Raw genomic sequence first — 17135 nt, 5'->3', positions numbered from 1 at the left:
GACTTTAAATATGAATTCACCTTTTAGGGAGCTGATTCATCACCTCCTACACACGCCATCTGTGTTGGTTTGTCCAAATAACCTCTGTCAACTAGCAAGGAGTGTCCACAGTACAAAAGTAATGACCATTAGTAATGAGCCAGCTAATCCTATTGAAGCCAGTGGCTGGAAATAAATTGGCTAGGGAAAAAATTGGGAAAATTGAATTCATATTGTTGGCATCTGCACAGCTAGGTCAAGAGTTTTAGCCAAGTACTTTTTTTTCCCTCTAGAAATGAGACATTTCTATTTCTTAAATTAACTTAAAGTCCAACTCTAGGGTAATGAAAAAAAGTACATAATTTCCCCATTAAATGTTAAAGTGAAAATGTAGCTTAGTCCAGCACTGGTCCTCATTCAACTGACTTCCTTTGATCCCAGGGTTTCAAGGACTTCCCCCCTGGAGCTACTTCATTAAGCCATCCAAGAGAATTCAGCAGAGAGTGTTGCCACATAATGGTATGGTGCTACTCTCTGGACATTCATGACCCGTCCACCACTGGAGGAACTACACCAGTGACATCATGTGACCTGACCAAAGCCACATAAATTGAGTCGTGTTAGGACTGTATCCAGTTAAGCTGATTATATAGTCTGTACTCATTTGGCTTTCCCTTAGAGTTCTGTTGTTGATTGCATCTGCCTGCTGCTAGGTGTGACCTTGTCGCTGAGTGGAGCCAACCAATAGTGGAATATTATGGATATCTGTGTCTCTCCAGCCAATCACTAGGAGACTCATAGCCAGTGGTGCATGTTCGGGGAGGACATAAATATCTGTGTGTGGCCATGTGAGAATCTCTTTCTCCCTAGCGTCTGGGGGAGGGTGCGTGAAGTGTGAGCTGTCCGACCATGCCTGGAGTGTACAGGTGGTCAGGTGTGGACCTGGACCGGGTCAGGAATTGTTCCTGAGATAGAGAGCCAGAGAGGAACTTCATTTGTTGGAGGTGCCGGAGAAGCCAGGATGGGCTTGGACCTCACCAAGGGAGGCTCTCAAACATGTCTGCTGACCAGCTATGGTTCTCTGAGAGAGTATCACCACATTTTCTGTTTAAAGGCCCTTTACACTGTGAAGCTGAAAAGCAGTTGGTTAGTCTGAAGCTCTGTGTTATCTGAGATGTCTGCAGCCCTAACCCTGTCTCCCTATTTTTGACATTCATGGAATGAAGCAAATCCTTAAAGAAGAGAATCCTTAAAGTGACTGGGTCCAATGTTGCTTTCACATGCCATATACTGGGGAGAAATATCAGCCCCCCCTCCCTGAAGTCAGGGGGGCATGCCAAATTAACAGATTATAGCTAGAATTACAAATCCATTTATTCCCACTTGCATACATCTGTCTTGTGGTTATGGCCATCGTCAGTGCAAAGTATAGAAAACATGAGTATAATGGTATAACTCAAGGAGTATTTGGTATTGTGCCTGAGGAACATTAGAACAGAATAGCCATCATAAGCCATCTTATGGTGCCTTGAGCCAAATAGGAGCCTTAGAGGCCTCCACTAAGCTCTATTAGAAGAGTTGAGCTGGAGTGTTTACCATATAGTAATAATAAAGAACACAATTATATATAGCATCCATTCTTCCCCTTACCCGTGGGTAAAAAAAACCTCTTTGGCTCACTGTTTCGATTTAATGTGGACACACCATGATTGAAAGCACCAAGATTCCCACACTATCACAGCTGTAACAAGAGCCCATAAAGCATTTATTTCCTGCATGTAATGAGAACACAGCGAGGAGGAACACTTTCATTCAGAAAATATAATGAAATCCAGAGTGTCTTGTACACTTCAAGAGAACTCTCAAAGCTCACTGACACAGTCCAGATGAACACTTCACATGTGAAATCCTGTAGATCATCCATCTTTTGTTTGCAGAGAAAATCCACATTTTAAAGTCATATTACAAAAGAAATACATATATATGAGCTGCTTTACCTGCCAAAGGATTCATATTTGTATCCAGTCCTTGGAATTACACATGCATTTGGTAGAAATAACATACCCCATACTACTGCAGGCTAAGTTTGTGGACCCCTGACCTTCACACCTATTGTACCAATTGGACACCCCTCCAAATTATTGAGTTCTGTTGCTTCCAGTGAAGGGTGCTGTTAATGCTACAGCATACAAATACATTTTAGACAATTGTGTGATTCAAAGCTTGTGGTGGCCTTTTTCTGTTTCAGCATGTCTGTGCCCCTGTGCACAAAGCCAACTCCAGAAAGACATGGTTTGATGAGTTTGGTGTGAAGGAACCCGAGTGGCTGCCACAGAGCCCTGGCCTCAACTCTACTGAAAAATCTCTGGGATGAATTGAAACCCTGGTTGTGAGCCAGGTCTTCTCATTCAACATCACTAACTGAACTCACAAATGTTATTTTAACTGAATGGCCACAAATACTCACAGACACCCTCCATAAACACATGGAAAGCCTCTATATAAAAGTGAAGGGTGCTAAAGTTTGAACGGGATGCCCAGCAAGCTCATATCAGTGTGATGCTCAGGTGTCCACAAATTTTAGGCTATATAGTGTAGCATTCTAGTCGTAATTCTTAAAACATGTCTGTTCTGCACAGTTCTAGATTTGTGATTGAGCCTCAAAGGCCTGATGTGGCTCTTTGGTCGTTTTGGGTACCACCTTTTGATTATTTTTATAATTTCTGTGTTACCTGTTAATTATTTTTGTTTTATAAATATTTACAGATTATCCTTTAGCTGTTCTGCTTGCATTTATATAAAACAGATGGAATCCAGTAACAATTAGAACTAGGCAGAGTTATGGTAGTAAAGAGGCGATGCAAGGCGTGGCAAAGACCATAAAATGTGTTGTGGGATTAATAAACTCTGCAGGTAAGAATGAAGGAAATGTGTGAGAAACTTATAGTGCAGTAGATCATTCTCGGTGGTCTATTTATTGTACACGTATGGGCACTTTATGTTTTGCTGCCCACCACTAAAGCATAATTTATGTATGCAAGGGGGAACTTTTACACATATGTAAACCACAACTAGACTAATGGGAAGTCACTGTAGCAAGAGATGGAATCAAAGCTAACTGTAAGTGAAACTGCTTTTTATTGGTTGTTTTTCACATTAATTCCATACAGGCATACAGTACATGGGAGCAGCTATCTGAGCTGATTAAATATGCTGATTGTGCTTTTCCCACATTGGTTGTGCCCTAATGTTCCTTCCTTAGAGAAAGTCTACCAGTCAGATCGGATAAATAGCAGGGGAATGTAAGTGATGTAATCTTGAGCAGAGAGGCTAATTGTTTTCAATGGAATACTGATGGCCACTTGGGCACAATTTACAAATTATAACAATAAATACACATTGTGACCAAAAGTGTGTGGACACCTGGCCATCACACCTGTCTATAAAAAGTATGTACTGTAGATATGTTTGGTGTGAAGGAACTCCAGTTATCTGGTGAACTGAACCCTAATGAATACCTTTGGGATGATATGGAACCCCAATTGAAAGCCAGTTCTGCTCATCCAATATCAGTACCTGACCTCACAATAGGTATTTTGGCTGATTGGGCACACATTTTCGCAAACATATTTCAAAATTTTGTGGAAATCCTTCCTAGAAGAGTGGATCTTAATCTAGGTGTGAAGGGGAGGTCAACTCCATATTAATATTAATGCTTTATGGATGGGATGTCCGACAAGCTCATATAGGTGTGATGGTCAGGGGTGCACAAATTTTAACCATATTGAATACTAATATGTGATTACATTACACCAAGCATGTGAAATGTGAAAGCATCATCACAAATTACTTTAAAGTGCAACTGAAGCCTAAACGTTTTGATAGAGTGGAAAATAATTAGAACACCTGTCAGGTTTTTATCGGTTTTCCGGTTATCGAGTACCAATATTTATATTTAGGTGTTCGCCGATACCAAGTACCAATACCAGTACTTCAGCTAGCATGGAGCCACATTCCCGGGCAATCAGGAAGCCGGGTGGCATGTCATTACCTGGGAAGCCGGCTCCATGCTGTTTGGCTGGCTCGCTGCTGATTGGCCGGAAAGCCGGCTTCCCTGACAAGCAGCATGGAACCGGCTTCCCAGCCAATCAGGAAGCCAGGAGGCGGGTTGTTACCCACTGCCCAGCTTCCTGATTTGCCGGGAAGCAGGCTCCATGCTGTTTGGCCGGCTCCATGTTGATTGTTCGGGAAGCCAGCTCCATGTTCCCTTGCAGCACATGACTGGAAGTTTCCGGTATCGGGAAAGGTATCAGAGCATTTGGGCGAGTATGAGTACTCACACAAATACTCAGCATTGGCATCAGTGAATGCCTAGTTTGTATGGCTGTCTGTGTTCGCGTTGGAGAGATTCACCCTCTCTATTTGTCCTGGTGACTATTATCACTGAGAGTGAAAGAAAATCCCACATTTGAGGTTTTCACTAGAACAGGAATAGATGATAAGAAATCTTCCAAGGGGGACACTAGCCAGGCAGTAGTCATTTATATAAGCCATATCCACAGCCTCTCCTCCCTGCAGCTCTGATAGTTTCTTGTTATGCAGGAAAGGAATGTGTGTCCAGTATTTAGTCAGGAGAGAAAAAGTAAATTCGTTCTCAGATATCTTACAGGGCATAGCTGAGACTGCTTAGAGAAACATATAAATCATTTTACACTTAGAGAATAGAAGGGGGCTTAGTGGTTATCACTTCTGCCTTACAGCACTGGGGTCATTGATTTGACTGCTGGCCAGGACACTAGCTGCATGTTCTCCCTGTGGTTGTATAGGTTTCCTCTGGGTTTATTGGCTCATGTCTAAATTGACTCCAGTGTGTGAGATATGGACCTTAAACTGTAAGCTCATTGAGGACAGGGACTTATGTAAATGTACTGTATTTAAAGTGCTGTGTAAATTGTCAGCACTATATAAATACCTGTAATAAATAATACGTTTTACAAGGCAAACAGCCATAATGCAAGTTGGGTATTGATGTAGAGATTTGGCAGGCAGAAGCCTTCATGACTGCAAAATATATGTACATATATTTTGTTTAAATTAAGTGTTACTTAAAGATGACCTGAACTGTGCATGATGTTGGCTTTCTACAGCTGATTATTTCCCCATTACCGACATACCGTGCTTTATTCTGCACTATATCTTTGTGCAGGCAATGTTGGTGGAGGTAGGGCTTTGCTTCCTTGTGCCAGAGCTGCCCCCCTGATGACCGGTGGAATAAAGTGACACTAAACTCAGGAGTTAAATCTTAAAAATCTATTCAAGTACCGTAACTATTAACAAAAATGTATCTTATTTGTGTATCACTCGGATATAGATACTCAAATCATCTCTGAATTGGTGCGGACACTGTCCTTCCTCGTGGAGGGTGGCAACTTTTGTTCCCCATGGTCACTGTGTGTGTTGTAAAGTAGTCACCACTCCAACAATCTCAGGTTTAGTTAGCTAATTTGTATTGAAATTATAGACTATCCCGGTAGTGAGCTTGGAGCGGTGGCTACTTTACAACACACATAGGGATCATGGGGAACAAAAGTAGCCACCCTCCAGAAGGAAGAACAGCGTTGGCACCAATTCAGTGAAGATTTGAGGGTCTACAGCTTAGTGATACCCAGATAAGGTGCAGTTTTGTTTAGAAATGCACAGATACCGATACTAGTATGCCGATACTCGTACTCGCCCAAATGCTCCGATGCGTATCCCAATACTTCCAGAATCAGGAAGCCGGGCAGCACGTCATTACATGCTGTCCGGCAGCCTAATTGGCCGGGAAGCTGGGCAGCGTGTAATCACGCGCTGCCCGGCTTCCTGATTGGTCAGAAGCTGGCCAATCAGGAAGCCATGCGCCGTGTAATGACGCGGCGCCCAGCTTTATGATTGGTCAGGAAGCCGGCTTCATGCTCCCTCGTCACCTCATGACAAGGGAGCATGGAGTCGTCTTCCCGGCTAATCAGAAAGCCGGGCGCCGCGTCGTTGTACAGCGCCCAGCTTCCTGATTGGCCAGAAAGCCGACTCCATGCTTTCTCGTCACCTAGTGATGAGAAGCATGTGGACAGCTTTTCTGCTAATCAGGAAGCCAGGTGGCGAGTCATTACGCACCGCCTGGCTTCCTGAATGGGACTTGCGGTATCAGCGAATACCGAAAAAACGAAAATCGGTACTCGTATTTGATACCGAAATACTGGTATTGGTGCATCCCTAGTTTTGTTACTAGGGTGCTTGAATGCATTTTAACCACTTCAAGACCAGGTGTTTAGACCCCCTTCCTGGCCAGGCCATTTTTCAGTGTTCAGCTCTGCAGTACTTTGACTGACGTTTATTCTGTCATGTAATGCTGTACTGAAATTAATTTTATACCATTTTTTAGGGACAGATAGAGCTTTATTTTGGTGGTATTTAAACACCACTGGGGTTTTTATTTTTTATTATAATTAGGAAAAATTACAGAAAATTTTTGAAAAAAAAAGGTTTTTTTTTTTACATTTATGTTAGGGTGCTGGACAGTGACACAAGAATGCGGAAGTGATGTATTATACAACACTTCCGCATTCTTGCAGAGTCGAGGGCACCCCATACACGCGATCCGCCGGCTGTAAAGCCGGCGGATCGCTTGTATGGTATCAGGCATTGCTGCCTGTTTTTGAAAAAACAGCAATTTCCCGCTCGCGGTGCGCGCGAGAGGGCGTGTCTGAGCGGAAGTCTAAAGACGCCCGCTCAGATCTAGAGAGCTCCGGGCCGGCCGTTTTTCTACTACGGCCGGCCCGGAGGCAGTTAAAAATGTAACTCCTGAGTTTAGTGTCATTGAATGATCTAAAAGCAGAAAGGGAGGAGGAGAAAGAATAGATCCACAGAACAGGCAAAGCAAAACGTGGGAGGTCCTTGCATTGCAGGTCTTCTGATGCAGCTTTCTCTCCAGCAAAGAGAACAGCGGGCAGCACATTGGTGACATCACCAAATCTTACTCCCATACACTTTCTGTAATTAGAAAGAAGGACACCTTCTACCACAATGTATTGAGAATGTATATGCCCAAAATGATTGCTTAAACCCAGAATTGTATTTCCCTCCACCATTACTTTTCTTTTATATTGGCTTTTTGAACAAGATAATTAAGAGATAAGATAAAGGTTTTAGTGCAGAATAACACTTTTTATAGTTAAACAGTAACTTTTTTTAGATATCTGTACATCAGACCAAAAAGAGGGACAATTGAGGAGGACAAAAGGAAACAGGGATTTGGTTCCAAATGAGGGACAGTTGGGAGGGATGTACTCCAAATCTCATAAGACTTGCAACCAGAGGAGGCAGTACCTTTTGTCTTCCCGGATGTCATGTCTGGTGTGCCTTCTGGCTTCCTCAGGGGTGCCTCAAAAAAGTATGGTAGTGGGACTATGATGTGAAGGGGGGAATAAAGACTGAGGTGAAGGGGGCTCCTGATGTAAAGGTTGTGAAAGGGAAATGGCTTTGATATGAAAGAAGGGCTTCTCATGTGAAGGGGGGCTACTGATGTAAAGGTTGTCTCTGAGGTGAAGGGAGAAATCTTGACTTGAGGGGTGCACTATGATGTGAAAGGGAAACCCACTTTTTTGTGGGTTTTTTTGTGTGCGGTCCCACTTAAAATCTATGACATTTTAAACTGGGGTGCCTTGAGATTTTGCATACTTTTAAAGGGTGCCATAACTGAAAAAAGGTTGAGAAACACTGCCTTTGATGATCTTCCACGGTACATATACAGCTATGAAGCTGCAGGCACAGGAATGCCTAGACATCTTCACATGCCAGGAAGTCCACTGCTATTTCTTAGGAGGAATTTAGGAAGATGTACATCTTTTAGGGTACCGTACTTCCTATGCACAATTAGCACTTCTTAATGATCCCTATAGTATTGCAAATCTTCATATTTTTGAGTTCAGGTCGACTTTAAACAGCAAGTAGAGCATACTGTGATAGGTCTGTCACATTTGACATAATTGAAAACAACATTGTATAAACTGAAATTCCCCTTTAGCGGAATGTTTTGTTGTACGAGTATGCCTATCCGATCATACTGATAGTTCCATTCACTTCCGCTATCCAGCTTCCATTCTCACACAATGTTCAAAGCCTTTCCAAAACGATCTGTCAGAACGAGGTACAGCACGCCAAAAATCTGAATTTCAGAATCCGGTTAAAATATTCCATGACTCCGTTTTGGTCCATTCAGACTCACTGTTTCCAGCACTCTCTCTGGACGGCTGTGTCATTTATATGTTCTGCACAGCTAGAATGAGGTGTGACCGAATGAAAAGCATATTTAATAACTATTAGAAGTAAATAAAGGACTTTATGGAACAAATGTGTCCATTGCTGCGATTTTGATTTCTAGAATAAAAATACACATTTTACTGGGAGCAGAGAAAGGGTTTTCTCTTCACAGTTGCCTGTTTAATTACTAAAAGACTTCCTTATTCTGGCAGATTTTATTATTAAAATGCATGAACACAGTCTTTTGGGTTGTGGTAGCATTGCATTTCATTGCACTTGTTGTATATACTATATCTGCCCACGAAAGATGAATAAAGGCAGAATGGGGCCCTTGGCATAACAGCTTTACCCACCTCACCACCTCCCCAATCCCTTCGATTGACATCAAAGCAGAACTCCAAAAAACCAGAGAAAAAAAATAGTTCATTAAAAGATAAAAACACAACCAGCACTTGCTGCAATATTCAGCTTCAATCCAGACATTCCCCCTGCAATACTTTTTCTGCTACTAGATGTCCTCAGTCTAATGGCCAGCATCATTCAACCCACTTCCTCTGAGTCCAGGTCATCCTGAACCCATCCCTAGCCTGTGACTTGGCAGTGTAAGGAGAAATAGCCCAGTGATGAACCCATCTCTGTCACCCTGCTCTCTACTCAACATGCTTCCAGTTGGCACGTGAACTGATTGGCTCCTTGTGCTGCTTCTTCCTCTCACACTCCAGCCCTGATGTGCATTTGTCTGCAAGAGGCTGATAATTGGTCAAATTCAGATACGTACACTGCTTGTATTTAAACAATAAATTTAAAGATGTATTCTGATTACATAGCTGCATTAATCTGTCTCTTTTATATGGACCTAAAGTTCAGCTTTAATAAGATTACAGTAGGCATAATAACCACTCAATTTGCATCCCTCCTATGAGACACCAACTGGCCAAGTGTACATCCTCCCTTGAAAAGTGGCAGACAGATGTACAGCTGTGACCGACTGCACAATCTGACTGGTATACTACAAGAGCATGAAGGCTGTAGCTGCATCCCCACCCCCCTGCCCCAGATGTCCAGGTTCCCGTCTAGGTTGCCTTGTTGATGATCTGGCTTCCATGCAGACCAACCCCTACCTAGCTTACGATCCAAGCCACAGAGATTGTCTTCACAGGTCTAATTCTACATCAGTGGTCACCTACTGACTTAAATGGAACAGGGTTTTAAATAGATTAACAAGTAATTGACATTTTATAGCAATAATGTGCAGGAGGTTTTCCAGATGATAAAGTAGTGGGTGGAGGTATTAATTCTGGGACCTTCCACCTGCCTATAGCTCATCCTCAGCTTGTGATCCCAAATACATCTCAAGTCTTTCTGTGTTTCTTTCAAAGAGGTTCACAACTAGATTAGAGGGTTAATGTAAATCAAGGATTTGACTCAAGTAAAGATTTAAAGACAAGGGTTATTTCAGCAGAATCAGAGGTCTAAAGTAAAAACAAATTTGAGGTAGGCGCTGCTTTTATTAGGTGCAGTTAGATAGTTGACAACCTTTGGACCTTTTATATCCTAAGCCCCTACAATCTTTTGGGCCATTAGGGCAAGATGTTCTTGCTAGAATCGACAATGATTACCATTGCAAAGCCAAATAATGGTGTCACACTCTCCCAAAAAGTTCTCCATAATGTACAATAAACATAGTTATGGAGTCCTTGGGTAACTCCTTCTTTTTAGCCTGTTGAGGGATAGTGCAAATGGTTTCTAAATCAGGAAATATCTGTCAGGGCTGGAATAATGGGCCAGGTGTGGAACCCCTTGGCAGGGACGAACAATGTTCAAAAAGCGCAGTACAAAAGGATAATCCAATCGGGTAGTCAGTTCCAGTTCCAGGTCGTGGCAGGCAGCAGGAATCGTAGTCGAAGGGTCAAGCAAAAGGGTCGGTAGCCGGGAAGTCAGATCAAACAACAGGTTCACAGGAAGGAGCTGGGTGTTCACCATGAGGTAGAATAACTCAGCAATGAGTCAAGGCTTGACCAGCTTTAAATACACAGGGAACCCAGTACCGCCCCTGGCTGCCAGGGCAACCAGGAAGCTTCCCCAGTCAGAGTCCAATCACAAGGCTAAAGTCCTCCCCCAGCCTGAGTAGCACCTGTGGCCTGGAATGGCGCAGGCGCACTACGCTCGCACGTCCGCGCATGCGCACACGGCTTGCGTACCGCACACGCGCACCCGGCGCGCGACCTGCGCACGCGCACTGGCCAAACCAGCGTCAGATGCCCTGCCAGGGGGAGGAGGAGGAGCTAGCCGTGCCCGATGCCCGCGCCTGCGAACCTGACAAGGAACGCCCCCCCCTGGGTCCCTGACAATATCACAACTGGAGACATAATAGGATATTAGATAATAGATATTGGAAGCTAATGGGAGAGTCAACCTCATAAATGCCCATCAAAACTGAAATATCATTTCACAGTGAAGTGCTTTTAGTGAAAGTTCAAGATAAAAGGTATTTTAAATAAAAAAGCACACAAGTCTTAGTATAGTTACAGAATGTCAAATGTAGGGAATTATACCTGGTTCCAGAAGTAAAGAATCCAGAGGGTTTTTTTTTGCTGTTTTTGGTACTATAATGTGTATACCATAGTCACAGATAAATAGCTTGTACTCACTTGTTCACAACAGCAAGGGGCTAGAGCTATTGTCGGAAAAGTGCAGAGTCAGCTATATAAATTCAATTGTTTTTGATAAATCAGCAGTCCTCCTACGCTGCTGCCTGCCACTCCTTACCTCTGCAAGTTCAAGGCCCAGATCCAGCACATATGAGCAAGACGGACGCCTAAGCCGAGCCTTAAATTCTTTTCCCAACCCCGGGACCCTCTAATGGCCTTTCAGTTTCTATCTGGGGAACACACAGCCCTAGCCTGAAGGATGAATGCATGGATCACCAAATCCCATACTCCTTAGCAGGGTGGTCTCAACATCCAATCGTCTTGAAGTTTCAGGTCACACAGAAACCATCTCTCGTCAAACTTAATCAGATCTAAAAACCTGAGACAAATTTTCTTCCTCCAGTTTTTGGAAGAAAAAAATCTCAGTGTATATACGAAGGGATAAAGATTCTCTCTGGATTTTATTAAATCCATTCACAGGCTTATAAATCCAAAAGAGGAGTTTGCGTAATGTAATTCTAAAATCCACCCCCAGATTCATTTGATTGCTTATTTTAACAAGTTCCAAAAATCCCATTGCATGCTTACTTGAATGAGAACATGTGGTTATTCTGGTCGTGTTTAATTTTTCTTTATAAGGTAAATATGCCATAGATATTGAACAGTGTGCTATCAAAAGCAAAAGCAAAATCTTTTCTTTGCGACCGGACTTTGCTCTACCGGTGTCACTGATGGTTGCTGTAAGCTCAATATTGTGGAACCATTTACTGATTATCCCGTAAAGAGACACTGTCACTAACACTGCCACTTTGACGATGAAGGGCCTTCAAAAAGCCTTCCTCCCTCCCTTGACAAGATATACTCACATATCTGTTCTGCCTCCCTGCTCCATTGGAGACCTTGCTCTGTTTCTCATAACTCACTTTTCCTCTATTGCAGCCCTCCAGCTGGGGTGACACTTCCAATCCCATCATGCATCTTCCTCTGGAAGTCATACCTGTGGCTGTCAGACAATTGCAATGCCTAAAAGGATTTGTAGTTTAACCACACTTAGAGGGCTGAAGTTTGTTTACCCCTGCTCTAACGGAAGGTGGATTCTAGGTATGGGGAAGCATATAACCTCCTCCATGTGCATTTGCTCAGGCACTGTCATGTGGAGGAAGGCAGTGACAGAATCCACCAGGGTAAAGCTACAACACCAAAACTTACTCAGTGTGAACTTCAGCAGGGAGGCCTGAAGGGAGCGTGGATCCGTGAGTTTGTGTGCCACCTGAAATCCGTGCACTCTTGCTGCTGGGACATTTTCCTAGTAGGTCTAATGATTAAGAATAGAAGAATGAATGGTCCTTGCTGCCCTTAATAACCAATCACAATTTACCTTTTTTTGTTTCTAGTACACAGTGAGACCATACATCGGTTGATGTATTGTATGTATGTTTAAAGGGTATCTATAGCCAAAACTTGTTTTAGTTTTGTATCGAGTAGAGAATATATAGAACCCTTTCAAGGTTTTAATGTTGTGTGTATCATCTTTAGGTAGATTAACCCTCTCTGTTATTCTTGGTGACCATTGTCATAACATCAGATAGTGATGGAAAATCCAAACTTTTACAGTTGTCAATGGATGAGGAGGTGAGAAGGAATCATCAAGTGGGGACACCCGTTTTGATGGCAGATGTCCAAGAGGGTTTTCCTTTCACTTGAAAGGAAATTGCACTTCTTGTTGTGTCTCCAGGTCAGGAAGGTGAGGGTAAATCTGTTCAGTAAGATAAACTGAAAGTGATTTCTAGCCATTTCCTACAGAACAAAAAAAAATGGTTGCCTAGGAATTTACTGAATAGAGGCCCTGTCACCTTGCATATTCAGGCTAAGTTATAGTGTTTGTGCAACACTTGTCCCACTTATACTCACCTTTCCAGTGCTCCCCTGCTCTTCCTTCTGCCTCAGCTTCCAAATAAGGGGAGCATGTGACAGTGCCCGGGTATAGAAGCCAATCACTAAGCCAGAGCACTGTCACGTGACCAAGGAAGTAACATCACCATTCCTGACCCACCTTGCCAGTGCCCAATCCCCCCCTGCTGCTCCTTCCTCTGCTTCCACTTATGAATATGAGGGAGCACGTGATCTCCTCCAATGTGAAGTGCTCGGGTCTAGCAGCCACTCACTAGGCCCAGGCACTGACATGACAAAGAGAGTAACATCATAACATCACTGTACCACCTAACATTCAACACCAGCTGACACTGGGGGTAGCAAAGTAGCAATGGCGGAGTGCTGGCTAGATGAGTCTCTGTGGGTCCCTTTAAATTCTATTTTATAACTATTGTAACCCTATATAGCTTAGTTTTACACTTTACTGTTAAAATAAACATTATTATAAAATAAGTGAATGATCTGTGTGTAACAACCCCAGGATCATATTTTTTTATGTAAAAATCATCAGGCAGATGGTGGTTGTATCTATTGAGATTTTCTCCATTTATTTTGCCAAAGCACTTTCAAGAATAGGAATCAGATTGCTTTATTACTTCCTAAAGATAACTTACATTATTCTGTCAAAGGACAAAAAGTTAAGAACTGCCATCTTTGTGTTCAGACAGGGTTGTGTTTGGGTTTAGAAATGCTTTCTTTGACAGTTTTCTGACTGGAAGCCAGCTCTTCCATCTGACCACACATGACTATACTCAGCGACAAAACATCCTCTGTACTGGCCATTTCCTGTTTTCCACTCATTCACTTCCTGTGTTTACAATTATCCTGAATTCTCATTGGAGGAGAGGTGACCTCACACTTAAACTGTGTTTAATAATACACGAACAGGATAAAAGTGTACGCCGTTGTATCATGTCCCAACATAACTTATATTTTGTTGCTTTTCAGAATGAAGTTGACAGGAAAATTCTACATATCGGCCTTGATTTTCTTAGTTCAAGCACAGCCGGGCACATCCCTCAATCCGAATGACCCCAATGTCTGCAGTTACTGGGAAAGGTAAAAGAAAAACAAAGCTTTAGCATTGAGGCCATGTGTTCCTTTTGGCCTACGGAGCAAATGTACCTCAGACGTGGTGCTATCACCATACAGACAGGAAACAGCTGGTCTCCTCTTCTTCCTGCTTCCTGCCTGTAATGGGATAACTGTGGATTTATAATATTTGCCTATATGCTGGAAAGACTGACAGTCAATTGTATGTTACACTCCACTCACATCATTTGACTCAGAGATCAGAAGTACTGTACACTTGTCAATGGTTTATGTCCAAAGTTTTAGGGTCAGCTCTTGCAACTTTGAAGCACACTCATGGAGCACTTTATTGGTAACATCTATTGTTTAATCATCCAATCATGTGGCAGTAGAGCAATGCATAAAACCATGTCGATGCATGTCAGTAATGATGAGCAAGCTGACCTGGGTCTGATTCTCTTGGGCGTTCACCAAACCCAGCCAGAAATCCAGGTTCGGTGAACATCCAAGCATACTGAATTTAGGGCCTCCTGTGTCCTAGCAACCAGTGACGCTGAACGTCTTATGTTCTACCTATAAACATGAAGCTCTCCATAATTGGTTTTATTTGGAACGACCAACTGAAAAGGAGAACAAATAAATTAAATTGCACCAAGCTCAATAAATTAATTAATGGAATAAGAAACGGTATGCACAGCAAATTACTATGTAATAAAGTAATATGCACATCATACTGTCAATAGCCTCAAATGGGGGCCAGCTCCATATAAACATAGTAAACTCCCCATTATCTGGCATTCAAGCAACCATTAACTTTGGAGCAGAGGCAGTTGAGCGTCTTGCAGCAGAGATAAGTCAAAGCATCAGCATTTTATTGTTTGTTTATTGTTTGTTTTATCAATAAATGATGGACTGAGCTCTGTAGAAAGTGTTAATAATTTATTTTTATCGATTAACAAAATGGAAAGTAATGAACAGAAAAGAAATCCACATCAAATTAATATTTGGTGTGACCACCCTTTGCTTTCAAAACAGCAACAATTTTTCTAGGTACACTTGCACACAGTTTTTGAAGGCAGGTAGGTTGTTCCAAACATCTTGGAGAACTAACCATAGATCTCTTGTTGATGTAAACTGCCTCAAATCCTTCTGTCTCTTCATGAAATCCTAGACAGACTCAATGATGTTGAGATCAGGGCTCTGTGGGGGCCAAACCATCACCTCCAAGACTCCTTCGTTATGCTGAAGAAAGTTCTTAATGACATTGGCTGTATGTTTGGGGTCTTTGTCCTGCTGCAGGATAAATTTGGGGCCAATCACACACCTCCTTGATGGTATGGCATGATGGATAAGTATCTGCTTGTATTTCTCAGCATTGAGGACACCATTGATCCTGATCAAATCTCCAACTCCATTGGCAGAAATGCAGCCCTAGATATGCGATGAACCTCCACCATGCTTCACTTTTGCCTGCAGACACTCATTATTGTACCGCTCTCCAGCCCTTCGGTGAACAAACTGCCTTCTGCTACAGCCAAATATTTCAAATTTTGATTCATCAGTCCAGAGCACCTGCTGCCCTTTTTCTGCACCCCCAGTTCCTATGTTTTCGTGCATAGTTGAGTCACTTAACCTTGTTTCCATGTCAGATGTATGGCTTTTTGGCCGCATTTCTTCCATGAAGACCACTTCTGCCCAGACTTCTCTGGAAAATAGATGGGTGTACCTGGGTCCCACTGGTTTCCGCCAGTTCGGTGCTGATGACTGGACATCTTCCGATGTCAAAGGGCAGTAAGCATGGTGCGTCTTTCATCTGCTGCATTGTTTCCTTGGCTCTTTTCTTCCACTGTATCTACGATCCTCAACATTGCCCATTTTTTTTGTGTTTCTTTAAAAGAGCTTGAACAGCACATCTTGAAACCCCAGTCTGCTTTAAAATCTTTGCCTGGGAGAGACCTTGCTGATGCAGTATAACTACCTTGTGTCTTGTTGCTGTGCTCAGTCTTGCCAAGGTGTATGACCTGTGACATGAAACAGTCTTCCACAACCTCACCTTAGTAGGAGAGTTTGGCTGTTCCTGTTTCAGTTAAAGGAGAACTATGGGGTTAGGGCTTTTCCCCATAGTTCTCCTTAGGGTAATGGGAGGACACAAACTAGCGTCCTCCCGTCACCCTAGGCTCAGTATACCGCAAGCTATACTGCTACAGCTCAAGGTATACTGAGACGCCGGAGTGGATCCCGACATCGATGTCGAGATCCTCCCAGCTGCGTGAGTGACAGCTGGCTCTGCCTATCTAGAGGCAGAGCCACCTGTACCCGCCCCTCCCCCGTCCGTTCCGCCAGTCAGCGCTGGCGGATCGGAGGGGGGAGAGGTTAATCCAGCCCCTCCCCTGTCACGGCAGAGAGCCGTGACAGGATCGAGAGGTGAGCGAACCCGGTATATGTTCGCTCACTTCCCGATCTACTGAGCCGACCTGTGACAGTCTCATTGTCACAGGTCGTCTAGAACTATGAGGTGAGTGAAAAGCACTCACCTCATAGTTCTCCTTTAATGACTGTGTTTTAACCTACATATGAAATTGAAGATCATTAGCACCTACTTTGTATAATTAGTTAATCATACACCTGACTCTAATGCTACAAAATCCCTGACTTTGTGCAAGTGTAAGTATTGATGCTGGTTTGAAGCTAAAGGGTAGTCACACCAAATATTGATTTGATTTAGATTTTTCTTCTGTGCACTTACTTTGCATTTTGTAAATGATAAAAAATAAACAATAAAAATATATATTTTTGAAAGCATTCTTACTTTACAGCATTTTTTCACACCTGCCTAAAACATTTGCACAGTACTGTGTGCCGATCCCAGCCGAGTGGGGAGATGTGTATGGACTTGTTCACATGCCCTCAAACACACGGCTGCTGATGTGCGTGTGTCCGGGCAGTACCAGTGTGCCCGATTTAGATGCTTTACACTGTTTCTTTTTTTTTGTTACAACTTTAATGAAATGTCACAAGTTCTATGGGCACACCATGGTGTGATATGGTTATAACATGTCTCACTGCGGGGCGCTTAAAAAAAGTACTGCATGCCATACTGCAGTGCAGTGTTGTGACAAGACAAATTTCCTTGTCTTGCGGAACCATGTGATTAACGCATAGGGGAGGGCTGTCTGTCTGTTTGCTTGCTTGCATATATAGTTATATGTGGAATCAAGACAAAAAGAACATTTTGTATTTGGT

The 17135-nt window shown here is 42.9% G+C and overlaps 1 protein-coding gene across 1 annotated transcript in view; it reads left to right on the top strand.

Moving 5' to 3' along the window:
- The first annotated feature begins 13191 nt into the window (after positions 1 to 13191).
- The window catches only part of LOC108796764 (multiple epidermal growth factor-like domains protein 10), a 64905-nt gene continuing 60961 nt past the window's right edge, over positions 13192 to 17135 (top strand). The window contains exons 1-2 of the mRNA XM_018568282.1: positions 13192 to 13220; positions 13809 to 13919. Of these exons, the coding sequence (XP_018423784.1) occupies positions 13192 to 13220; positions 13809 to 13919 (140 nt within the window). The remainder of the gene's footprint in view (positions 13221 to 13808; positions 13920 to 17135) is intronic.

The sequence above is a fragment of the Nanorana parkeri genome, unplaced genomic scaffold, assembly GCF_000935625.1.
Source record: "Nanorana parkeri isolate BGI_ZX_2015 unplaced genomic scaffold, ASM93562v1 scaffold1167, whole genome shotgun sequence".
In the NCBI taxonomy this organism is placed as follows: Eukaryota; Metazoa; Chordata; class Amphibia; order Anura; family Dicroglossidae; genus Nanorana; species Nanorana parkeri.
This window is presented reverse-complemented; position numbering and strand designations above follow the sequence as displayed.